The 27772-nt window shown below is 39.8% G+C and overlaps 1 protein-coding gene across 1 annotated transcript in view; it reads left to right on the top strand.

Annotated features, from left to right (window-relative positions):
- The window catches only part of LOC126354410 (nucleoporin Nup188), a 240912-nt gene that overhangs the window by 167205 nt on the left and 45935 nt on the right, over positions 1-27772 (top strand). The window contains exons 17-19 of the mRNA XM_050004028.1: positions 5745-6334; positions 7458-7615; positions 19154-19491. Coding sequence (XP_049859985.1) covers positions 5745-6334; positions 7458-7615; positions 19154-19491 — 1086 coding nt within the window. The remainder of the gene's footprint in view (positions 1-5744; positions 6335-7457; positions 7616-19153; positions 19492-27772) is intronic.

Here is a 27772-nt window from a genome sequence, read left to right as displayed (position 1 = left end):
CATCATCATGTGAAGGCTGTCAGCAACTTGATTGTCTGTGGCAGGAGGAAATGCCTGAAATTTAATATTCTCACCACACTGCTGACACTGTGAATCTTGGAACATGGAATTCCCTAATAATTTTCAAAATGTAATGTCCCAATGGTCTAGTTCCAACTACCATTCTGCTATCAAACTCTGTTAATTGCCATCGTGCAGACATAATCATATCGGAAACCTTTTCATGCAAATCGCCTGAGAACTAATGACAGTTGCTGCAACCCACACATTGTTATACCTTGTGTACATGATACTACCACCATTTGTATATGTGCATATCACTATCCCGTGACTTTTGTCGCCTCGGTGTATACAAGTAGTTCATAAAATTCATGTAATTTCTGTAAATATTTTTGAAGAAGAAAAACACAAATTTTCAACACTTTCGCACATATTTACAGTTCAACAAAATACGTTTAAAAATAGATCTTAAATTGTATTTTAGTTATACATACAGAATTTTAAGATAAAAATTTGTGTATTTCTGTGGTTTTTGTTTAGATGTAGTTGATGTGTACAATTTATCACTTTGACAAATAGGCAGCTGATCATCTAGCTCATTTTCTTTGATGTTGAATTAACCTCTGGTCCATTGCCACATGATATAAATCCACAAAGAACACATACAGTGGAGCATTGAAGCACTGGTTTTTTGCAGCTGTATTTGTTGCCCCAAGTGTTTTTGCATTGGCATGAAATAAAGGTCAGCATTGCCTCTGTATCTGGTTCATATTTGTTGTCATTGGAGTTGGACCACCACTATCCTTTTTCCAGCCCCACTTGAGGGCATCTTTTCCATACACCACCCTTATGGCTAAGTTCTATGTGCATGCCATTGAACTGTATCCCTTGTTGCAGGTAGACGAACAAAATAAAATTTGGTATTTATAGCAGCTTTAGAAAAACAAAGGTATCACAACTCATCTACAGAAGTATTTGAGACATTGCATGAAGTGCTGCAAGGGAATTTTCAATTGCTTCCATGGTCTTCTCTTTCTCTGCTGCTGGATCTTTGAAAATGTAACATTTTTCAGTGGGAAGCATCACTCTCAAGTCTGATGCAAAATTTGGTTTGCTTCTGTCCAGTCAGAGTGGAGGTTGTATCACATCCACTTATAACATGGAAAAATGCCAATGACAGTTTACTGTTTGGTATCTGTGGAAATATGGTACCACCAAAGAGAACTTCTGCACAAGGTTGTAGCCTGGAAAGACAAGGTTTTTTTCAGCTCTTTTTGTGTTCCTTTTATTTTCTTCTGTGACATATCAATCAAAAACTACGATACCATTTTTACCATGATTTTGCTATATATAGGCCACAAATCTTTTAAAAATAGCAGAAAAACATTTTCTCTGATTCCAGTGAACTCTGTGTAGGAGGTAGCCATCATCTACATCATCACCTTTGCTCTTTCCCATTTCTAAGTTAGTTGGTAAGAGCATGAGGACAGAGTAAAATGTGGACTTTATCTTTTTGAAGATGCCTTCCTCAGAAAAAAAGTGTCAGTGAAAAGCAAAAAGGTTTGTACTCAAAGTATTTTTTCAGATCGTCATCTGACTACTTAGAGATGATCATCCTACAGAAAAGCATGAAAGGATCCAGAGCTAGTTTTCCTTTTTTCATGTTTATATGATTAACACCCATTGCCAGAGAAGCCATTGTATCTTAACATCGTAAATGCATGTTCTCAAATTTTCTGTTCACAATTCTATCCACTCTGTAGAATTAACCTCCCAAAATAGATGTCTTCATGTCTTTGCCCCCAATCACACTGTTATTTATTGACATTAAGTATTTAACAATTGGAAAAGCACTGTGACTGGAAAATCACTGTGTTGGTATACTGAAGTCACTATTATTCCTGGCTATACGAGAACATCCACATCTGTATGTTGTTCTGTAGTAGCCAATTCACGACTGCAGAAGTTCTCTGTCTCAACACAAGCATTTTATAATGCAGCTAAGACCAGCACCCAGCGAGTGAGAATGCGGCCCGTTATACATCATCCATGAGTCAGCCTACCAGTACTCTACATAGAAAATCCGATTTGTTGTGACTACCTCCAACGAGAGATACAGTTCAATATCATGCATGTAGAACTTATTTGCAAGTTCAGTTATGGATGGCATATGAAGAAGATGCTTCCAAGTGGGGCTGGAAGAAGGATATTGGTGGTCTAACTCCAGTGACAATGAATAATGAACCAGATACACAGACATTGTTGAATGTGATTTCATGCTAATGTAAAAACACTTATGGCAACAAATGCATCTGCAAAGAAAAAATAAATAAGTAAATAAATAAAAACAGAATGTCAATGCTCCATTGTACTTACACATGTTCATTGGGATTTGGATAATATAAGCAGCAGAAGAAGAATTCAGTATCGAAAAAGGTAAGTTACGTGATCCACTGCCAATTGGTTAAGTGATGCATTGTACACATCAGCCATATCAGAATGAAAATTCCAGAAATTAATGAATTTGTAACTTAAAAATTTGTATGTATTATTAAAACAAAATTTAAGCTCTATTTTTAAACTATATTTTGTTGAACTATAAGAATATGCAAAAGTGTTGAAAATTTGTGTTTTTCTTTTTCAAAAATACTAATTCCCCAAAAATTACATGAATCACGTGAACTAAATGTAGATATTGCATATGTAACAGTTTAAAGATGATATTAAATTCATGAATACTATTTTTGACTGAGTATGGTATTTTCAGTTTTGAGTCCACTTTCACTAAAATTGTTAATGCAACATTTCTCATTTGTATAAGGAGTAATTACAAATATTTTGTATGAATCTTGATGTAAATTAAATCCTGTGAAACACTGATTGTTGTGTATTGTGCCCAAAACTGGCCTGAAAAAGAAGCTATTGAGGCAAAATCACTGACATATCTAACTTTTTGTCATTTCTTGACATTTTTGCAGATTTTGACAGCTTTGTATCTCAGCAGATGTTCCATATGGAGCATGATGTATGTGAAACTTATAGGAAATTCAACATTCTCTAAAATGATACTAGCATATTTTCAACTAAAATGCACTGGAAGCAAGTTATGGAGGAAAATATGAAAAAGTGCCATTTCTTAGTAGTTTATTCAAGATGGTGGAAACACATAAGGCGAACAAGATCTAAAACGTGGATATTTCACAAGAGGATCAGTACATACAACATACCTAAAAATCAAAATTACTCTGCCTCTTATAATCCAACCCCTTTTCAGAACTATCTCTACTAGGCTACTTTTGTTTTCAGCATTGATAATAACTCTCTTTTGCAACAACATAACAGTTGTGTGACTTTTAGTAATTTAGTCTGAGAACCTGAGCAGAACAAACCAGTTCAAAATTTTTGCAGATAAAAGTGCCTTAGTCATAGGTCTTGAGCAGCAGATAGGGAACATCTACTCCAGTTTTACAAAGCTTCTATGAAAGCCTGACTAGATGTTGGCTGTTTGGTGTAAAGATCAGCAAGACCTACTTATCTTACAGCCATTAGTGCTGTTTAGTGAAGGAATTTGTCTGACCACAGGTATCAGCTGCTGCACCACTGCCATCTTGCAGCAAACACTCATGACATATCAAACGTGTAGGTCTCATTCTGTTCCCTAATCATATGCATATCAAACTGTTGCTTGACCTTTGAGCAATAAGACATTTGGGACAGATACCATTCTAATTCAGTGTTGAAGTCATCTGCCAACCTGGGTACTGAAGAGCCCAAGAAATGCTTTAAATTTACTGAGATTCAGAATGGACAGCATTCCTAGGTATGTGTAGAGATTGCATTTCTAGGTATTTTTTTAACTCAACACTTTATGACCTTTTAAATGAGCACTACAATTACATTTCAGTTTTTGCAGTTGAGGACGATCATGGAGACACTTTTGACTTGTCTATTGTTTTCTTTGAGCGTGTCCTCAAGATCCATTTAGCAAATAAATTTACAGTAATTGATTTGGAGTAAAATGTGATTGTGAGGGCACTGGAATACATATGGCATATTCATATTAAGAAAGTCATCTTTCTTGATTGACTGTGCATTCTTCAGTCTATGTAACACATTTACCCAACAGAAAAACAAGTCCAACTTACCCAAGAACCTTTCTTTGCCTGCAGAGGCTGGGGAAGGGAAAGGAGGTCTCATTTTCTGTGTATGAGACCACATGCGAATTCAGGGAAATGAAATAAGAGATCAGATAACAATGGAATGATGTACTTAAAGTACTGTGGTTTTATATACTGTCCGTTTTTAAGGTATAGTCACTGTTGATGTATAGAGTTATGATTTGGCGGAATGAATAGTGGCTGTAAGTGACAACAGCTACAGAAGTCAACTTCTTGGCTGTGACATACTTCCCTTCCAACGACAGAGATGAGAAGAAATCCTTCTCATTTACCTGTGGGTGGGACATAGTCCAGAATGCATGGTTTCTAGCTCTAGTGAGAGGACTCTTCAACATGCAGTGCATTGTGGCATACAGAATTCAGTAAGCCACACTTTAACTGAAAGAGGAAAGAGTCCTATCACCAAGTGATCTACCCTCCATTTTAATAGATGCCAAGACAAATGTGCTTTCAGTCCTAAGATTTTGCAAACTCCCCAGTCAGTTTCCTAAATTATTAAGAAGAGTGTCGAATGTGTTGTCAAGGTTATTGGCTCATCAAGGTTTTCTGCAAGCAGTGATCCACATTGTCATCAGTTGTTGTTTTAACATTCTCTTTGTACTCTGTCCAGATTTTTTGGTCACTCTTCAAATTTACATCTTGCGTGATTCTGTGATTGTGCCAATCAACCCAATTTTTGTATTTTTTAAGTTTTACACATTGAGTCACATTTCTCTTGGATTATTTTAGCAAGTGTGCTGATAACCTTCTCATTCAGCTATTTATATGCACAATAAAGATCCCACATTCGTCTCTACAGGTCTCTCCCAGTACAATCAGCAGAGATCTGTCCTCATACAGATGTTTATGTATCGTAAAATATCAGTTTCATAAAACTGTTTACAGTCTATAAAAGCCCCCACTAATACGATGTGTTCTATTTTTCAAAGGTTCGACATAAGTATGATGGTGGGCTAGCTTGGTTCACTTGAGAATTATGTACACTTGTGTACTCTTTGATTGAAACGTTTACTATCAAACACTGCACTTAAAGAAGATTTTCTATAAATTATTTAGATCACTCATATTTGAATATAGTTACCTGTAAAATTAAAATCACTGACTTTTTAGTACTAATTAATTCCACTTAGTTTGTCATAAGAAAATTTGAATTTGTTAACAACTTGTTTATGCAGGGGTCCTAATGTGTGTTTACAGAATTCATGTAACTTCAGTCTAGAATAAGCATTCTGTCACTTAATGAAAGTTCACCCTGATTGACTCTCAGGTGCAACTAGCACATTTAGGAGTGCATAGTTTTCCACCAAGGGCTCACAAGAATTAAGAAGTTAAATCTCAGAAGAATCAGATAAGTGGACAGTTTTCCAAATAAGTTTCTGTGAAATAACAAATTTTGCAAAGCAGGTCCCACACCTTCAGGTTTCAAAAGAAATAAATAGAGGGAGGCTGTCACAGTCCTTTGCCCTTTATAAACTACTTCCTTACTAATGAAATTACACCTCCATTATTTTTTGTATGCATTATTTTTGTAATAACAGCACAATAATTTGTTTAATTTATTTTCAGTATATATCATCTTTGCTTGTGGAGAGCCTAGAACCAAAATGGAACATTGGTTTGAATAAAGCAATATTTGGAATAGCTGCTGAGAAACACCATAATGTTGGCAATATCGAAGAGTGTGAAGAACATGGATTACGAAGTGCAAGTGATGCGCAACCAGGCTCTTCAGCAGTCAACAAAACAGTTTCTCCTGGCAAAAGAAAGCCTGAGGACACCATATCAACTAGTGGAATCAATCCTGAAGCAGAAAGAAGTGGGAAAAGAGCAATGACAGATAACACTGACAACTCACAAAGTAGTAAAAGTAAATTAGTGCCACAGACTCGTAGAAAGGCTATTGAAAACAATATTTATAAAAAGAAGCAAACAGGAGTTAGTTTGGATATGGATGAAAAGATAAAGCTCCTCACATCATGGAAGCAATTTCTTGCCATGGTTCTAAAACATGCAGAAATATCAATGTCTGCATATCAGAAGGAGTTATTGTCACATGATTTAATGAGTGTTTTACAACTGGAAGTGGGAAATGATGATGCACGGCTGTTTACTATTTTGGCGGAAGCATATCTGCTTGTAGTTAATGAGTGGCATTGGTGAGGAAACTATTTTATATCTATGAGCTTTGTATCTGCACTTAGGTGGTCAGTTATAAACTACTTACTTCTTTCTTTCCTTCCTTCTTTCTTTCCTTCCTTCTTTCTTTCTTTCTTTTCTTCTGGTTTCAAAATAGTGTGACTGACTGAAACATCTGCTTATTTCTTTCTTGATCTCTTGTTTTAAATTATGTGACTAACTGAAACATCACCAAATTTGAGCTTAAAACATTGATCATATGTTTTACTGTGTGTATACTCATTAGCTAAAGATAAATCTTAGATGTGATAGGATGCAAACAATAATATGGGTAAAGACAACTACATAAAAAGAAAGTCCAATTTTTAAATTATGTAGTTGAGCCACACCAATGAAGGAATGTAGCTCTAATTACATATTCCATACAAATGCACATGAGATAATTATGACAGAAATCTGTTAGTGTAGACACAAAAAAAAGTGATTAGTAAAGAGAGTGAGTGAAATTAGTAGACACATGAGGTTTTTTTACATGACATTAATTACTAGTCGATGTCACATGCGCCTGTTTGTTCAAAGCTGTTAAAGTTAATTGATATAATTCTTTGAAGATTAAGTAACACTCAGACAAGAAGAAAGTGCTGTGTATAACTCATAAAAATGTTCAATTTGTCTGAATTAGAAAATTGAGGTGGTGTGGTGTATAAAAGAATTGGGACAGAAATCATTATAAGTGTACTTAAGCACTTACATAGTGAACAAAAAGTTTATTATATTGATACCAGTTGTTGTTCCTTTTTCCCCCTACTCGTATGATTCTGTGTTTTATCTTTGTGGCATGTCTTACAGAAAGTGCTTTCAATTTCTTGATTTATGACATTTGTGTAACTGGTAGTACATCTGAAGATTACTTGCCATATACGCTAGTTAAATCTATTATGAACGAAAAGTTGTCTCTTTGTAAAAGCAATTTTTTCATCTAGTTACTTACCTTTTCAAACAGCTGTATATATTTTTGCTTTCATAGTTTAGGTGATTATGCCACTTACATGTAATTCTCCGTGCGTATCTTAGAAAAAGAAGCAAATGTGTTCTTAATTATGAGTAGTGTTCTAGTTAACAAAAAAACTTTTCAATTTTCAGCACATGCCACTGCAATAAAGAACTTACAAAAGTGCAGTTAATGAATCTGCTTCAGTACCTAGTTGTTTCATATTCAGTCATGACACAAAATGTACGAGAACTTATATTGACATTGTGCATCCAGTTGTATGGAAGGTGTAGTAAGCAACTCCAAGAAGGCAAGTAAAATTATTTTATTTAATGGATACTGAGTAACTATGTTATTCTGAAATTTTAGGAAAAATCATTTTAATATTGATTACTTATTGTGGCAGATGAATCATACCAAACTCAAGTGCTAACTTACACAGATTAGACATATTCCCAAAAGGACACACAGTGACCACTTGTAATTTTATACTTTTGTTCTCAGTATTAAATATTTCTGCTTCAAATAATAGGTCAAAATAGGTAGTAATACAATTTATATGGCCTGTGGCTGATATATGAAGTTAGAATTTTCTTTCAAATGCTAAGATTTTCAATAAACAATTAATTAAATCCAAATATAATGAATAAAAGCTACAGAAACTAGACTACATGAATTTATAGTCAAATATCTTGTATCAGTATCATTTTTGCCTGATTTGCCACCATTTAGAGGACTAACATTTGAAATATGTTTTAACAATTCCCATTTCAGAATATATTATGTAAGAATTCAGTTATGTCACAAAAGTACAATATTATTTTTTAAATTACCCTTTACAAAGGAAAATCTATTAGTGCTGTCACAGTTTAACTGTCTGCTTGTGTCTGTATATGTGCAGATGGATATGTGTGTGTGTGTGCGTGAGTTTATACGTGTCGTTTTTTCCCCCTAAGGTAAGTCTTTCCACTCCCAGGATTGGAATGACTCCTTACCCTCTCCCTTAAAACCCACATCCTTTCGTCTTTCCCTCTCCTTCCTTCTTTCCTGATGAAGCAACCGTGGGTTGCGAAAGCTTGAATTTTGTGTGTGTGTGTTTGTGTTTGTTTGTGTGTCTATCAACATATCAACACTTTCGTTTGGTAAGTTACATCATCTTCTGGCAGAAGAGTTGAATGGGAAGGATGATGGGTGAAGAAAAAAGTCTGGAGAGGTTTGGGAAAGGGGCTTGGTTCAGAAAAGTAACCCAGAACCCCGGGTTAGGGAAGACTTACCGGACGGGAACAGAAGGAAAGACTGACTCTTGGGGACTGTACCCTTACGGATATGAAAACCTGAGAGCTTAAAGGTGGAAGACAGGATAATATGCAAGACAGGTATTACTACTGAAAATTTGTGCATGAGGTAATAACATTCTATGTAACAGAGACGGGTGAGGGGATGTCGAAAAATAGACAGATCCGAAAATGAAAGATGGAGTGAAGAAAGGAATATAAATTAAGGCCAGGTGAGTGGCAACAACCAAAGACATGTTGTAGTGCTAGTTTCCACTTTGGGAGTTCTGAGAAACTGTTGCCTTGGGGGAAAATTCAGATGGAATATGTGGTGAAACAGGCACCGAAGTCATGACTGTAACATTGTACAACATGCTCTGCAACAGGATGTTGTGTGTTGTCTGTATACACCTTCTGCCTATGCCCATTCATCCTGACTTATAACTGGGTGGTAGTCATGCTGAGGTAAAAGGCCAAACAGGGTTTACATAACAGCTGGTATATAACGTGTCGTTTCACAGCTGACTTTCCCTTTGATAGTGTATGTTTTACCAGTTACAGGACTGGAATAGGTGGTGGTAAGAGGATGTGTAGAGCAAGTCTTGCAGGGAATGTTCCCAGGGTAGGAGGAATAGGGTAGGGAGATGGGTGCCGAAGGAATGTATGGTCTGACAAGGATAATGCAGCAATTGAGAGTGTGAGAAAAAGCTATTCTAGGTGTGGTGGGTAAAATAGCAGACAAAATGGATCTCATTTCAGGGGTTGGTTTTAGGAAGTTGTGTTCTTGTCGAAGTAGCTGATTAATAATTTAAGAACAGGATAACACTGGGTGACAAGTGGTGTGCTCTGAAGTTGTTTTTTGGAGGTATCAGTAGTACCCAGATTGGATGTGATGACCTGGGAAATCTGCTTTTCAACTAGGCTGTTGAGGTAATTACGTCCAGTGGAGGCTGAAGTGAGACTGGTGGTGTATTGCTGTAAAGGGTCTGCATCCGAGCAAATATGTTTGCCTCAAATGCCAAGGCTGTATGGGAGGGAATGTTTGACATGGAATGGATAGCAACTGTCAAAGTGTAAGTATTTTAGTAGGTTTGATGTGGACGGAAGTGTGTAGCTGGTCTTACATACAATGCACTTAGCTTTTCACTTTTATTAACTCGTGAACAATGGTTTAGTAGTACTGTCTGTCTTGCATATTACCCTGTCTTCCACCTTTAAGCTCTCAGGTTTTCAAATCTCATCCAGTGCAGCCCCCTTCCAGTAAATCTCCCCAGACCGGGTTTTGCACAACTTTTCTGAATTATACCCCTTTCCCTAAACATCTCCAATCATTTTCCTTCACTCCTCTTGCTTCCCGTTCAGCTCTTCTGTGAGAACAAGGAGCCACTGGCCCAGAAACTTGTAAATGTTAAACCCTTGTGTCTGTGTGTGTACGTGTGTGTGTGTGTGTGTGTGTGTGTGTTTGTGTGTGTGTGTTTGTTCCCATGTCGCTGCTTGGCGAATAATTTTTTTATCTGTCGATTTACATTGTGTTAGAATAGTGGGTCATGTTCTGAGCTCAAAGGTAATGAAGAATGCCAAACAAAATGACGTGTTCCACGTCCACAAGCATGGATTCTGAAAACATCGGTCATGCAAAATGTGACTCATGCTTATTTCACATGACAAACTGAAAGCAGTGGATCAAGGCATTCAGGTAGCTGCAATATTTCTTGGTTTCCAAAGAGTATGACTCAGTATCTCATTAACCCTTATTAACATCATGTGGAGCTGTTGTTGTTGTTGTTGTTGTTTGTGGCGGCAGCGGCAGTGGTGGTGGTGGTGGTGGTGGTGGTGGTGGTGGTGGTGGTGGTGGTGGTTTTCAGACTGAGGACTGGTTTGATGTAGCTTTCCATCTAGTCTATCACGTGTATACCTCTTTATCTCCATATAAGTACTGCAGTCCATGTCCACCTGAAACTGCTTGTTGTAGTTGAGCCTTTGTCTCCCTCTACAGATTTTTGTGCCACCCCCCCCCCCCCTCCCCCCTTCCCCCCCCCCCCCCCCCTGCAGCTTAATTCAGTACCTTCTCGTTAGTTATCTGCTCAGTGTACCTAATCTTCAGCGATCTTGTGTAGCACCACATTCCTAAAGCTTCTATTCTGTCAATGCATATACTGTACAACACTACATCAACTTTACTATTGCCGTCATAAGTTATTTTGCTTCCCAAATAGCAAAACTCGTATACAGCATTCACTGCCTCATTTCCCAATCTATTTTGCTCAGCATCGGCTGATTTAATTTGACTATATTCCATTGCCCCTGTCTTACTTTTGTTGCTGTTGATCTTGCAATAACTTTTCCAAGACATTAACCAGTACATTCAACTTCTCTTTAAAGTTTTTGCCATATCTGACTGTCATTTGCAATCCTCAAAATTTTTGTTTCTTCTCCCTGTACTATAATCATCTTTCCAAATGTCTTTCTGGTTTCCTTTACTGCCTGCTTCTAAAAAATATTGAATAATATGAGAGACAGGCTAAAACCTTGTCTCACCCTATTTTGACTACTGCATGTCCCTCAGCTCTTATAGTTGTAGTTTGGTTACTGTACAAGTTCCACTCAACTTTTCTCTTCCTCTATTTTATTCCTGTGACCTAAAAAATTTCAAAGTGTGTGTTCTAGTCTACATTATCAAAAGCAGTCACTAAATCTACAAATGAAAGAAGCTGGCACACTCTGAATGCACCACAATGTATGAAAGATTACATATGAAGAATGCCTCAAGAATGGACCATTTTCCAATGGTAGTCAGTTACTGTCTTTAGATGTTTCTTAGATGGTTCAGTCCATCGTGAATTGTCCTAATAGATTCATACCTATCTGGTTCTCGGTCAGCTATTCTTGTAAACTAGAGCTACAGTTTCTCTACATGCCCATGTCCACAAATACAAGTTTCAAAGTTTTCCTTACATTATGACAGTACTGCCTCTTTCTCTTGTGTATTGTGCCTGTAAATCTTTCTGTTTCTTTTAGTTGCTATTTGTAGTTTGAGAATCATTGTTCATATACCACTGATCCCAGTATAAATGTGGACATCCTCAAAGAGGACAGGTTTGTTTGTTGCTAAGAGATCTAATATACTTCTGTCATGAGGGAACATTCAGACTCTCTCTTCATAGGTAGTTTTCGGATAAAGCATTTAATATTATTTTTGAGGCTGTTGTGCCACGTTCACAACTTACAAAACTGCAACTATCCCAACTGATTGTTGGCTGAGACTGGTGATCTTTAGTAGAAACCCTTGACACTGAGTATTGCTAAAACATCGTCATACGCAGCTTCAATTTCTATCTCAGTAACTTTGAGTTTCTTCCATACTGTGACAAATATGTTGCCACTATTTCCTATTGGCATAGGATTTTGATACACAGTTTTAGCTGAACAAATCTCACTGCTGTCAATTTTGGTTTTGTAGCCAGCTTTTTGTAACTAATATTATGTGAGCTCCACTTCTTCTTAGGAATGCTTCCAACTCTTGGAAATTATTACAAATGTTTTGGAATTGGGTTTCTAGGATTTTAGCAGTCTCGATGAGGGCCATTTCTTTGATATCTCATACCACTACTTTGAGGTCTGTTATTATTATCACTATATGGGTAGGGAGGAGAGTCACACAGTGTAAAAGTCCCTTGTGTATGCCCCACACACAGTCATCTACCTGGGCAGTAGCTCCTGCCATGAAGTGCATCTGGGTCCCATTTATGGTGACCATACAGTTCCCAATACTATGGTGTAAATGTAGGAAGTCAAATCCTAGTTTGTTACAGAATATTCAAAGTCTCTGGTTCAAGCATTCCACTTTACTCAGTTCTGATAACAACACTGCAATTTTGAGCTTTGATGAAATTAGGCCCTGTAGAGTTTGGCAAGACATGACTTAGCAGGGTTAGGGTCATAGCGCTCCTAACCAAACTTTAGTACTTCCAAATCTAAGAGTTTGGTCCGTATGCAATGCTGCTCCCATGTAATGCCATCATGTTCCCCGTCATTATCATAACTTGTCTTGTCAGTCTGTCAATATTCATATCATCCAGAATACATTTAGTTAACAAGGTAGCAGACATTGACTTACCATGCTGTCTTCAGTGTGAATTCAAGAGCTACCAGTCTATATCTGTTCCCCATAAAGTGATCTGTGGAGATGTTTAACTTACGAGAACCAGCATGGCCTGTACATCTAGAAGAGACATTAGGATCTGCTGTTTTGTCTCTCTTATTCATTCCCGTTGTTGGTTCGGAGTTAGAATAGGCCTAAGATATTCCTGCATCTCGTAAGAGGCAACTAAAGAGTGTCTCCCACATTTCAACCTAATCACTTGATGGTCCCCTTTTAGGGCCTGTCCTACACATCTCCCAAAATTATCTGAAGTGTAGTGAGAGGGCAAACAAACAAAGTAGTAGTCTGATAGGAATCTGGAGACTTGGTTGGCCTTTGCACCGCCACTCTCTAATAGTTCTGCATCCGAGGACGAGATGCAGATTCTGACATCCCTGAGTTTCTAGATATCACAGACACCTCAGACACAATGGTGCTGGGTGTGAGCACTCATCTGCTGGTGGCAGGTGACCCTAAGGAGTAATCTGCCTCCTTGGTACCTTCATGTCTTCCCAGGTGACAGAAAGTGTCATACTCCAGTGGATTTGCATTGGTTTTGTTTCCCACCTGGATGAGTTAGAACTCTTTAAGTGTCACACCTGCTTTTTGTATGGCCCTTCTGAAAATCTGGTTTCCGCAATGTGGACTCCCGCCCTTGATGGCTATCAGGGGTACTACAAAAACCATACTGGCTGTGACAGACTGTCAGGTGGAGTTTCTATCTAAGTTCGTACCTCTGTCTGTACTAAACGTGTGCCCTCTTCAAAGACATTTATAAGCAATGGCTGTCAGGGTGAGGACAATGTAGGAAATTACCATCTGTAACATGTACCTTCCTCCAGATGGTGAAGTGCCACACCATGTATTAGCTGCACTAATCTCCCAACCACCCACCACCCCCACACCTTTTCTATTTCTGGACGATTTTAACGTCCATAAGCCTTTTTAGTGGATCTGAAATTACTGGCCATGGTAAAAATATCGAGGATATCCTTACTCAATACAGATGCCTCGACTCATTTCAGTATGGCACATGGCACATACTCAGCCATTGATCTCTTGGTTTGCAGTCTTGTCCTCCTCCCGTCTATCCACAGCAGAGCTCACAATGACTTGTGTGGTAGTGACCACTTTCCACTCTACCTTTCCCTACCCCAGCATCACTCATCTGGACGCTTGTCCAGGTGGTCTCTTACCAAGGCTGACTGGGACGCTTTCACCCCTATTATCACTGTTGAATCTGCATTGCACAGCAACATCGATGTGGTGATCTACATCATCACTACTGCCATTGTTGCCGCAGCTGAATTTTCCATTCCTTGTTTCTCAGGTTGCCTCCGGCCAAAGTCGATAGCTTGGTGGTCGTCTGAAATTGCTGTTTCCATTAGAGATTGTAGGTGAGCCCTTCAACTTCATAAGCGTCATCTGTTGCTGGAACATCTCATTGCCCTCAAATGGCTGTGCGTCCGGTTCTGTCAGCTCATCAAATGACAGAAGCAGGAGTGTTGGGAAAGATACATCTCCACCATTGCCACACGAACCTCTCCTTCCCAGATTTGGATCAAGTTCAGATGCCTTTATGCATGCCAGACTTCTATAGGTATACCTGAAATTTCCACACGTGGAGCTGTATATGCCGGTCCAGACCAATTGCTGAGTGTCTTGCCGAGCATAATACTTGCACCTCTGCTTCTGAGAATTACTGCCCCATCTTATGTCTCCTAAAACAGTGGGTGGAATGATAACATCTGTCTTTTGCTCCATGCCACCCTGTGCCAGATAATTCTATCTTCAGTGAGTGGTAATTCCTCAGTACCCTTGCGGATTGTCCTGATGCAACCCCTGGTCCTGACCGCATCCATTCCCAAATTATTAAACATCCAGCAGCGGATTATCAGCACCACCTCCTTGCCATCTACAAGCACATCTGGAGCAAATGATGAAGTCCCATCCCAATGACGGGAAAGTATAATCATTTTAGTGCTAAAGCCTGGTGATAACCCGCTAGATGTGGATAGTTATCATCCTGTCAGCCCCACCAGTGTTCTGTGCAATGTATGGTGAGCCAGTGGTTGTGTTGCCTCATCGAGTCTTGGGGCCTTCTGGTTCCGTCCCAGGGCAGCTTTCGGGAAGGTCTCTCCTTCACTGGCAACTTGGTCTATCTGGAATCTGCCATACGAATGACTTTTTCTCAGCATCAACACCTCATTACCATCTTTTTTGTCCTGACGAAAGCCTACGATACCACTTGGCGACACCATATTCTTGCTACTCTGTGTGAGTGGTGTCCCTTGTGAAACCAAGTTGATGTTCGTGTCCAGACAGGCCATTTTCAAAGTAAACGGCTGCTCAAAACGGGCCACTCCATGAAGACTCAGGCTGATGGCCAGTGTTACACTGTGGGGGACATTCACATGGGCTTCCAGGGGACCTGTGGTAGTAATCTGAAGCACCATGACAGCTGTGAACTATGTGAACATTATTAGGGACTACCTGCATCCCTTCATGCTGGATGTCTTCCGTTCCATGTACAGTATTTTCCAGTGTATAACATTCTGTGTTACCAGGCCAAAACCATACTACAGTTATTTGATGAACATGATAACGAAATTATGTTGATGACTTCCCCACCAAATTCATCTGATCTGATCTGAACCTGATGGGGCATTTCTGGTATGCTATTGGAGGCCAGATGTGTGCTGACAAAACACTGACCTATACTTCTTGGAAACTGTGTGACCTGCATCTGGGATAATCTAATAATGATGGATATTGGAACACAGTATTAGGGGAAGGAATGGAAGGAGAAGTTATGAGAGAGTATTGGCTTCATGGCAAGAACGAGAGAGGAGGAAGACTAATTGAGTTCTGCAGTAAACTTCTGCTTGTAGCAGTAAATACGTGATTCAAATTTCAGGAGAAGAAGATGTATTCTCGTAAAAGACTTGTAGGTACAAGAAGATGAAATCACATACTGGATTGTAAAGCACACTCAGAAGTAGATATACACTCAAATCACAATTTTGTAATGATGGAGAGTTGTATGAAGTTAAAATCATCCAGAAGGATCAGTATGATACTCAAGTACCAAGGACTAATGGCATGTGTTTGAAGATTTTAAGGCTATAGGTAGTTTGACGATTAAGCATTTCAGTTTAAGAATAATCAATACTTCTAAAAAGGGCACTCACAGATATTGGACTGATAAACAAAGATACAAGGAAGGTAACTGTGAAGAAGCCTTGGGTAATGGAAAAAATACTTCTACTGATCCTCAAAAGTTGGTAGTACAAAAATGCCCAGGGACAGAGAAATAGACAAACATAAGTCATTTAGAAGTGAAATAATCAGGAAGAGCAGGGAAGATGTGAATAAATTGAAAATAGAAATATAAATATGGTCATTGAAAGGACTGATTGAGCAAGTAGAAAACTCAAAACAGCCTTGGGCGAAAGTAAAACCAAGGACATCAATATTAAGTTTGTAGTGGAATTTCCACTGTTAAGTGTGGAGTACAAAGGAGATAGATGGAAGGATTACATTGAATACCTCTATGAGGGTAAGGACTTGGCTGAGGACGTGATTGAGGAAGAAATGGAGTCAATATGGAAGACATAAGCATCCAGTATTAGTCAGAGCTTCATAGACCTTTGACAGACTTGTGATCAAATGAGGCAGAAGGGATAGATAATAGGCCAAAGTAGGAGCCAACTACTCAAGTTGGTGTGTGTTATCTGAGTCTAGACACATATGATCATACTTTTGGAAAAACATCATCCACACAGTCCAAAGATAACAAGGGTAGATAAGTGTAAGAACAAGCATCCAAGCTGCTGACAAGAATAATATACAGAAGGACACAACAGAAGGTTAAGGATCTGTGATAAAATCATCTTGGGTGAGGAGCCAAGCGGTGGCGTTGTCTTGTCAGATCATTTCATTGAGTTCCGTACCCATGAGAGGGAGAAACTGTAAGTGCACTGGATATGAATGCGAGAAGCTGTAGGATTGTTTCGGTCCTATCCAAAGACCTTCAGTCCCACACCCATGTTCAGATATGCTGCAGTTGTCAAAGCCTACTCATTCTCCCAATCCCTACAATGGATACCCTTTTTGCTAACAGTACCTCCAATAGAAGCCAGCCTAGTCCCAATATAGTACCTTGCCTCTCCTAGTCCATACCACCATCCGAATGTGACACACCTCCTCTCCCAACTAATTACTTCCTGGTTACATTCCAGGAACTCCTTACCTCAAAGTTAGCTTCACTCTTCCTCCCTGGATCTCTGCCCAAGAGCACAAACCTCCGAATGGAAGAGAAAACAGCGCTCCACATTCTCAAGACAAATCCTTATTTAATCAACCTCCAGCAGATAAAGGCTTCTGCCGTAGTGATTTCACCTTAAGAGTCTGGTATGACCCTCAGTCTCTACTCAGATCCCCCAAAGTATCCACGCCAAATCCATCTCTCTGCTTACCTCTGTGACCCCTTGCACACCTCCCAAAATCCATAAATCCATCAGTCTTAAATGCCCCATTGTAGTTATCCTCCCATATTAAAGATAAGAATCACTTTGCTCACACTCAGCCATCCAAACCCCATTACCACAGGTTTTCTAATCATAATTGTTGATGCTACTTCCCCAAACACCACCATCCCTCGTGTGTGCCCTCGCGACTATTGAGTACTACTTCTTCCTATACACTTCCAACTCCAAACCCACCACTTCATTCTTTTAACATCTAATTAATTACGACCTTGCATATAACTACTTCACATTTGAGGGAAAATGTACAATCAGATCTGCAGTATGGCCATGTACACCTGCTTGCCCATCCTCCTATGCAAAACCATTTATGGGGCATCTAGAGTAAACCTTCCTAGCCATCCAGACCCCAAATCCCTTGTCTGGTTCAGTTTTGTTGATGACATCTTCATGATGTGACATGATGTGAAGCCACTGCCAAGATACTAAATCCTCGTTCCTCAACACCTTCTCCTCCATTCACTTCACCTGTCCTCAGCCAAAAGCACCACCACCCTGGATCACCTCCACCTCTGTGATGACTCCATCCATCCATACACGTGTTGGGACCAATGACCAAGCAGTTTGGTGTGTGCCCCACCCCCACCTGAATTTTGATCGCTATATGTATTACCTGGTCTCTTCCACACCAAAAAAAATCACTCCAATGTAGGCTAGCCATTTGTGGCTGGCACATGTACAGTGACCAAAATTCCCTTGCCGAGTATGCTGATGGTGTCAGTAAGGTCTTCACAGACTAACACTATTCCCCAAAACTCTAAATCTGCAGAGAGATTTCCTGTGCTATTTTCTTTAATCCTCCTAATATCTCCAAAAACTGCAAAGGAGCATCCCCCTCCTCATCGAATATCACCGTAGGATGGTGCAACTAAACAGTATCCTTTACCAGAGGCTCAACTATACATCATTGTGTCTGGATATAGAATATCCTTCTCACAATCCTTCCCATCCCTCTCAGAGTGATATTCTGCAACCCACTCCATGCAAGTAACATCCAGACCCATCTTTATGCCACACCCAGTCCCAACCTTTGCAAGACCTCTCTGAGACACCCACTCAATACATCCTACAACAGTCTTGTCACAGGCAGTGCTCTCAGAGGCAGGGCCAGATGTGAAAGCAGTCATTTCATATACCAGCTCTGCTGCAACTTCTGCACAGCATTTTATGTGGACATGGCTGCCATCCAACCGTCCACCAGAATGATTGGTCACTGCCAAACTGTGGCCAAGAACAGAGTTGACTATCCAGTTGCTGAACATGTAGCAGAGCACAACAAGCTTGATTGCAGTGACTACTTTGTGACCTGTTTCATATAGATCTTGTCCCTAATGCCAGCTTCTGTGGATTGTTTAGGTGGGAATTACCCTCGCAACACATCCTTAAGTCCTGTAATCCTCCTTGGCTGAATCTCCACAAACCTCCTACCCTATATTACCCGAAGATGCTAACTTGACTCATCCTTCACCCACACCCTATTCACAGTCTCCCCTTGATCTGTTCTGTCGCCCTCTTCCTATCTATTGCTCTACATCATCATTATCATTGTGTGCTGCTTGAACTCAGTGCAAGTGCGTATACCGTCTCAGAACAGTAAATACAGTGTGGATGTACAGGTGTGTGTGTGTGTGTGTGAGAGAGAGAGAGATTGACTTCTACTTCTAAGCTAATTAAATTCTACTAGTATTTTCATTACAATCAAAGTATCGATAACGAGTTAATATTAAGCGGACCAAGAAAAAACACAGTTGCAACTACTTGTGTTCCCCACAATAGTACAGATATTGATGTAGCTATTTTTTAATTTTGATTTTAGTAATATTATATAATATTAATAAATCCTCGTTTGTGTCTTCCTAGACCTGAGTGTAACATCTCTTTTACAGATGACTTTGCATCTGAAAGTACATTATATGCTATATCTTCTATTGTGACTTTTGAAATGACAAGCTTGGAGAAGCCTGTTATTAAAGAAGCAATGACAGAAGAAGGGAAACATGGCTCAAAGGAAATCGAAAATTGGCTTAATACCTCAGAAGTAGCATCATCTAAAGAAACTGAAAAAGCTGGAAGCTGCATTCTTTCATTATGTCTTCTTCGCAAATTTTTGATGCAATTTCAGGGAAGACAAATCTGGCTTAATAATTACAGATGTTCAAGTTTAATCCCAACACTGCTTCAGACATATGGAAGAATTCTGTCTCACATACGTGAAATAGGCATGGTAAGTTTTCTATGAATAGCTATAAAATATTCTAGAAGTCTAATTACTACACACATTGTAACTGAGTTCGTTGAAATAATACTGTGTGCGTGTGTGTGTGATGCAACATTTTCTGTAGTATCTACTAATGGCACTAGTTTTTCTTTTTGTTACAACTGCCTGTGAACTGAAAAAGTCAGCTACAAATACACTTCCCCTTATTTCACTTCTCTCTCTCTCTCTCTCTCTCTCTCTCTCTCTCTCTCTCTCTCTCTCCCCCCCCCCCCCCCCCCCCCCCCCCCCCTCTCTCCCTAATATTGAACTGGTATTGTTTTATAGTATGTATCATTTTTCCAGAAAATGAGCACAATGTAGTCTAGATTTAGGTAGTATAGGAAAAGTTTCACCATATTTTAGTTGAAAGATTTGTAAAGTTATGAATGTGCTGTAATCTACCTTGATGAGCCGAAACATTACGACCACCTCCTTAACAACATGTTTGTCCACATTTGGATCACCGAGCGAGGTGGCGCAGTGGTTAGCACACTGGATTTGGGAGGATGACGGTTCAATCCCGTGTCCGGCCATCCTGATTTGGGTTTTCCATGATTTCCCTAAATCACTTCAGGCAAATGCCAGGATGGTTCCTTTGACAGGATAGAACTGACTTCCTTTCCCATTCTTCCTTGATCCGCTGAAACCGATGACCTTGCTGTTTGGTCTCTTCCCCCAAATCAACCCAACCCAATCTACATTTGGATCACAATACAGTTGTGATTAACATCATGTTTATGCACATTTGGATCACAATACAGCAGCGATTCTGTGTGGCATGGATTCGACAAGTCATTCGCATGTTTCCAGACATATGTGGCACCAGATGTCTATGCATAGATCATGTGATTCCTGTAAATTGTGAACTGGTGTTAGTGCCTGATAGCATTCTGTATGATTCCTTCAGTTACAGATCATGTGAATTAGTGGCCAAGACATCGACATAAGCTCCTAAAACCACTTTAGCTTGATCCTGTCCTTGTGAAATGGAAAATTATTGTGCTGGAGGGTGCCATCGCTGTTGGTTGTTGGACGTTAAGCATGAAGGGATGGAAACAGTCCAGGACAATTTTCACATAGTCTACAGCAATGATGGTGCCCTCACTTAGTACCATAATCCCATAGAAACTCAAGTTATTGTCCCCCATTGTGTAATACTGCCCACACCAGCTTGCATCTCTGGTACAATCCATGTTTCAGGCAGCCTCAATAATGTTGTAACCGGAGATGGCGGTCAGTCTGATCTAACAAGATTTCTATTAGGTACCACTTTTCCATTGACTTGTGTTCCAATTACAGTCATCTCATGTTCACTGCAATTGTAATTGATGATGTCATTGACTCAACATGGAAACATGTCAGGGTTGTCTGCTGTGGAGCTCCATGTTCAGTAACGTGTGCTGAACAGTGTTCTCCAAAGCACTTGTGTCTGCATGAGCATTACCGTATTTACTCGAATCTAAGTCACACTTTTTTTTCCGGTTCTTGTAATCCAAAAAACCGCCTACGGCTTAGAATCGAGTGCAAAACAAGCGGAAGTTCTGAAAAATGTCGGTGGGTGTCGCCACAACTAACTTCTCTCATCAGATATATGTAGCACTACACAGGCATGCTTTGTAGGCACAAAGATAAATTCTGGCGCCAAAATGTGTGCGTCAGTAAATAAATTTAAAAAAAAGGTGGAAGACGAGCTTTTTTCTCCGTCCTGGGTTTCGACCACTGCATTTTCATACATTATCCAACAAAGTAAATACAAATTCCATATTGTTCATCTTCAAATGTAGCAGTATTTCAATGTACTATGAAAACTTGACTGGCACAACTCTTTGGGATGTTTGTCAATATGGCCAACTCTACGTTCTGAATTTTTTCCTACCTGTGAGAGGAGATGATTGCTAATAGGAACTTTTATGAATTGTGACTCACGTGCAGTATTCTCTTCACCAAAAAAAATATTAATATTAACATTAACATTTTGCCATGTACTGTTTCGTGTTTGCTGCTATCTCTTTTAAATCCTCTCTGTCTAATGAACTACGAAACTAGTGTGAGACAACATCAAATGCGGAAGAATATACATATCATGTCATGTTTATATTCGTATTATTCTTATGCCTAATAGTGGTACAGTCAGAAATGAAGCACGGCAATTGACTAGATTTTTAAATCTAAGATGACTTTAATTTCTGTGCAGAATGTAATGTACTAAAGAGGCGCCTGCAAACATTTTCAAACAGAGAAAACTTTTCACTAAACTCTCGTTCAGAACATCTATCATACAGTCTATTATTTGGTTCTTGTTGATCATTATCAAAGAAAGCAGCAGTGTAAGTAACAACAAATAGCAGTCTCTTGCCATTGTTTCGCTAATGAGACCATTCTTCTCTTTTGTTTTTTAATTGTAAGTGGCGGTAGCGCGCACAAAAGCAAGCCATGCTGCAAGCGGTGACGGGGCATAAACACGCATTATCAGAATGTGACAAACAATGCATGACACAGTACAGTAATGCATTTTCAGCTTAGAGTGACGTAAACACCTATAACGGAGAAAACTGCACTTATCAGATCAAAGAGAAATAAGCAATCAATTCAAACCAGACGAAGTATGTTAAAAAGGAATGGTACCCGTATAAATACGGATGGAGTGCCTGACCCATAGCAATGGCTACCTGGTAAAGCTTAACTGCTAAGCTTACAACTCAAACCAAACTACTGTAGCTGTATCGCCATTCATTGGACCTAAATTGTGTCTCATATTACAATAGACCAACTTTGTTTCGATTTGGAATTACGGCCTAAAACTTATCTCTCCCCTTGAATTTCGAGCATCAAATTTCAGGTGCGGCTTAGATTCAGGAAAAAAAAATTTTCCTTGATTTCTAGTCTCATTTTTCAGGTGCAGCTTAGATTCGAGTGCGGCTTAGATTAGAGTAAATACGGTATATTCAGTTGCAACATCTGCCACATATTTCCTCCTATCTACATCAGGGATTGGGCAATCCTCCAACCTTCATGTTCTATAATGAGACATGGTCATCCAACACTTTATCACCTACTCATGGAATGACTGTGCTTGAGTTACTTTCTATAGATACTCTCAACAGTAGCAAGCAAACAGCTAACCAGTTTCGCCATTTCTAAAATGTTCTTTCCAGGTGCAAGGCCATAGCAATTTTCCCTTTGCCAACATCACTTATGTCAAAGGATTTCCCCATTTGCAGTCCGTATCATTTGCAGAGTGATTTCTCAGTTGATTGTGCTCTCCTTATATACCATATTTACCTGATCATAAGTTGGAATGCTTTTCCCAAATTTGTTATTCGCATCTTAATCTGCTAACATGTCAACGTTTGTACGTTCTGTAGCAGATGAATATAGGGGATGTCTCTGCTACAGACCAAACTTTTACAGATAAGGTCATGTGCAGATTTATTTTGAAGAATTCAGAAAGGTAGGATGGAGAACAATGACACCAGCTTGACTGAGAATTAAAACGGATATGGGGAGCGGAGTTGTAAGTGTACAACGAATTTTTTGTGCTGTTGTTATGCAAATGTTACCACCTGCCTTAGCTTTTTATGAACATCAGTCAGAATAAATTGCAGTTTGCATGAATCTGTTTGTAGTCAGAATTGAACTGACTTGACTTTAAAGTTGGACAACTACTCACCACTAGTATGTATTTCTGCCAGAGACAGTAAAAGTCTACACAGGTCCAGCAACAATGTAAATTTTTTGTGCACCAAGTTTGTCAGCACTCACTGTGAGGTATGATGGGAACAAAAGAGAGTGTCAGCTGCTGTTTCTTTGCAGCCAGTGAGAGAGCAGCAGGCAGATGATATGCTTGGAAGTGAGAGATGAAGAAATATCGTCGCATTCTTAAGTCAGTAAAGAAGCAAAATTGGCTACGTATTAAGAAAAAACAGTTGCGTTCTCAGGTCCTATCATAACCACAACCTTGGAAATTGCAGTATATTTGGAGGACACAGCTAAATTTTTGTGTCAGCAGAACTACTCACATTCATTCATTAGGTGAAATTATTAACTCGGTTAGTGTTAGCAGTGGTGGTGGTGGTGGTGGTGGTGGTGGTGGTGGCGACGACGACAACGAGGATTAAAAATAGTGGTACTACAGATGACTAGCTTATGTAGTGAACAAAGAAAGAACTCGAGATAAAAATTAATGTAAACCATTTCTTTTTATTTCTTCTTTTAACATTTTAGACAGATACAAACTGTTTTAGTGATATAAAGTAATTGTGAACAATGGAAAATCCAGGCTGGAATAATGACAGTATTACAAAAAGGGTGGATTGCTACTCACCATATAGTGGAGACACTGTGTCGCAGATAGGCACAACAAAAAGACTGTCAAATAAGCACGAGGGTCATTCCAAAAGTAATTCTTCCTATTTTTATTCATGGAAACTACAGCAGATACATAAATCACATCAGCACAGATAAACAGAGCAATATTTCAGCTACAGACCATCATTTCTCCACATAGCCACCACCATTTGTTATGCAAATTTGCCAATGATGAACCAGAGTCTGCATACTGCACTTGTAAAAATCAGAACCAGCTGAGGCTAACCAGTTCCTAACAGCTTTGATAACAGCATCTGAGTCTTGAAAATGTTCACCACATAGTCCATCTTTCAGAGGCCCAAAGAAATGGCAGTCTGAAGGCACTTAATCAGGACTGCACGATGGATGTGGTGAGACAGTCCAGCCGACTTTTGCAGTGAGTTGCATGGTGGCAAAACTGGTGTGGAGCCTGGTGTTATCATGTTGCAGGTGAAAGTTGCTCGTCTTCTCTGGCCTTATCCTGGGAATTCGGGCTTTCAGACTAGTCAGTGTAGTCTTGTAGTGTGCTGAATTCACAGTTTCTCTAGGACATCCAAAAGTACCACACCTTGGCTATCGCAGAAGCCTTTTCACATCACTTTGCCTGCAAATGGCTGCATCTTGAATTTCTTTTTTGACGGAGATTTCGCATGTCGCCATTCCATGGACTGTCTTTGGATTCCAGCTCGTAGTGGTGACACCTCATTTCATCTCTGGTGACGATGCTATTCAGAAAACTGTCACCTTTAGCTTCATATTGGTTTAGCAGGTCCCAACAAATTTCCATTTGAAGGCTTTTTTTGTTCCTTTGTAAGCATCTGTGGGACCCATATCACACAGACTTTGAAAGTGCAAGTGCATATGTTGGATTCTCAATTGTTCCAACATTGTTTCCAAGGCCTTACAGCTGACATTCAGCTTTGCACACAATTATATGGTCTTTATCCATGATCAGCATGGATGATTTGATCAAGATGCTCTTCACACAAATTTGTGTGTTTTTTATTACTTTTTAATATGTTTATTTAATTTTTTTTCTGACTAGACTGAAAGCCTTTTGAGCCGAAAGCATACTTGCTTGACCCCTTTTTTTTTTTTTTTTTTTTTTTTTTTTTTTTTGTCCTAACTGCAACTCAGATTCTCCACTGTATGGTGAGTAGCAATCTATCCTGTTCATAATATCGTCAGTTTATAATGTTCATTAGTCAAAATATGTTAGAAACAAAATTTTCTCAATGAGCCTCTTAAAACAGGGGATGGGATTGTTATATTCGGGGTTGTCTTATACACTACTGGCCATTAAAATTGCTACATCATGAAGATGATGTGCTACAGATGCGAAATTTAACCAACAGGAAGAAGATGCTGTGATACGCAAATGATTAGCTTTTCAGAGCATTCACCCAAGGTTGGTGCCGATGGTGACACCTACAACGTGCTGACATAAGGAAAGTTTCCAACTGATTTCTCATACACAAACAGCAGTTAACCAGCATTGCCTGGTGAAACGTTGTTGTGATGCCTCTTGTAAGGAGGAGAAATGCGTACCATCACGTTTCCGGTTTTGATAAAGGTCGGATTGTAGCCTATCACAATTGTAGTTTATCGTATCGCAACTCTGCTGCTCATGTTGGTCGAGATCCAATGACTGTTAGCAGAATATGGGATCCCAACAGCCTCGTATCACTAACATTCGAGATCACAGGTATCTTATCTGTGTGGCTGTAACAGATCATGCAGCCACATCTCGATCCCTGAGTGAACAGATGGGGATGTTTGCAAGACAACAACCATCTGCACAAACTGTTTGGCTACGTTTGCAGCAGCATGGACTATCAGCTTGGAGATCATGGCTGCGGTTACCCTTGATGCCGCATCACAGAAAGTAGCACCTGCGATGGTGTACTCAACAACGAACCTGGGTGCACAAATGGCAAAACGTCATTTTTTCGGATGAATCCAGGTTCTGTTTACAGCATCATGATGGTCGCATCCGTGGAAGTGTGTATTTGTCATCGCCATATTGGCGCATCACCCGGTGTGATGGTATGGGGTGCCATTGGTTACACGTCTCGGTCACCTCTTGTTTGCATTGACAGCACTTTGAACAGTGGACGTTACATTTCAGATGTGTTACGACCTGTGGCTCTACCCTTCATTCGATCCCTGCGAAACCCTACATTTCAGCAGGATAATGCACGACTGCATGTTGCAGGTCCTGTACGGGCCTTTCTGGATACAGAAAATGTTTAACTGCTGCCCTGGCCAGCACATTCTCCAGATCTCTCACGAATTGAAGCGTCTGATCAATGGTGGTCGAGCAACTGGCTTGTCACAATATGCTAGTCACTACTCTTGATGAACTGTGGTATCATGTTGAAGCTGCATGGGCAGCTGTACCTGTACACACCATCAAAGCTCTGTTTGACTCAATGCCCAGGCGTGTCAGGGCCATTATTACGGCCAGAGGTGGTTGTTATGGGTACTGATTACTCAGGATCTATGCACCCAAATTGGGTGAAAATGTAATCACATGTCAGTTCTAGTATAATATATTTGTCCAATGAATACCCGTTTATCATCTGCATTTCTTCTTGGTGTAGCAATTTTAATGGCCAGTAGTGTATTTTCCGTACGGTGTTACTGTGTCATATGCCTGCAATTCCATAGGTGGCATTCAGTCTTGTAGTGGCAGTGGTTATAATGTTTTGGACAATTAATGTAGAAATAGCAGTGTAATTGAATAGTGTTAAACATGGTCACCTACACTATGTGGTCAGAAGTATCTGGACACCCCCAGAAACAAATGTGTTTTATATTAGGTACATTGTCCTGTCACTTACTGCTAGATACTCCATATCAGTGACCTCAGTAGTCATCAGACATTGTGAGACAGAAGAATGGCATGGTCTGCATAACTCATGGACTTTGAACGTGGTCAGGTGATTCGGTGTCACTTGTGTCATGCGTCTGTATGCAATATTTCTACACTCCTAAACATCCATAGATCCAATGTTTCCAATGTTATAGTGAAGTGGGAACATGAAGGGACACGAACAACACAAAAGTGTACGGACCGACCTCGTCTGTCGACTGACAGAGACTGCTGACAGTTGAAGAGGGTCGTAATGTGTAATAGGCAGACATCTATCCGGACCATCACACAGGAATTCCAAACTGCATTAGGATCCACTGCAAGTACTATGACAGTTAGGCGAGAGGTGAGAAAACTTGGATTTCATGGTCAATCAGCTGCTCATAAACCACACATCACACTGGTAAATCCCAGATGACACCTCGCATAATTTAAGGAGCGTAAACATTGGACAATTCGACAGTGGAAAAACATTGTGTGGAGTTACGAATCATGATACACAATGTGGTGATCTGATGGTAGGGTGTGGGTATGGCGAATGCCCAGTGAACATTATCTACCAGCATGTGTAGTGCCAACAGTAAAATTTGAAGAGGCCATAGTGTTATGGTGTGGTCATATTTTTCATGGAGGGGTCTTCTACCCCTTGTTGTTTTGCATGGCACTATCACAACATAGGCCTACACTGATGTTTTAAGCACTCTTGCTTTTCACTGTTGAAGAGCAATTTGGGAATGGCGATTGCATCTTTCAACGCGATCGAGCACCTGTTCAAAATGCGCGGCCTGTGGCGGATGGTTACACAACAATAACGTCCCTGTAATGGATTGGCGTGCACAGAAACCTGACCTGAATCCTATAGAACATCTTTCTGATGTTTTGGAATGCCGACTTCGTACCAGGCCTCACTGACCAACGTTGATACCTCTTTTCAATGCAGCCTTGTTTGAAGAATGGGCTGCCATTCCCCAGAAAACCTTCCAGCACATTATGGAACATATGCTTGTGAGAGTGGAAGCTGTCATC

This window comes from Schistocerca gregaria, chromosome 3, assembly GCF_023897955.1.
Source record: "Schistocerca gregaria isolate iqSchGreg1 chromosome 3, iqSchGreg1.2, whole genome shotgun sequence".
NCBI lineage: Eukaryota > Metazoa > Arthropoda > Insecta > Orthoptera > Acrididae > Schistocerca > Schistocerca gregaria.
Note: the sequence above shows the minus strand (reverse complement) of the source record. Positions and strands in the feature narration are given on the sequence as shown.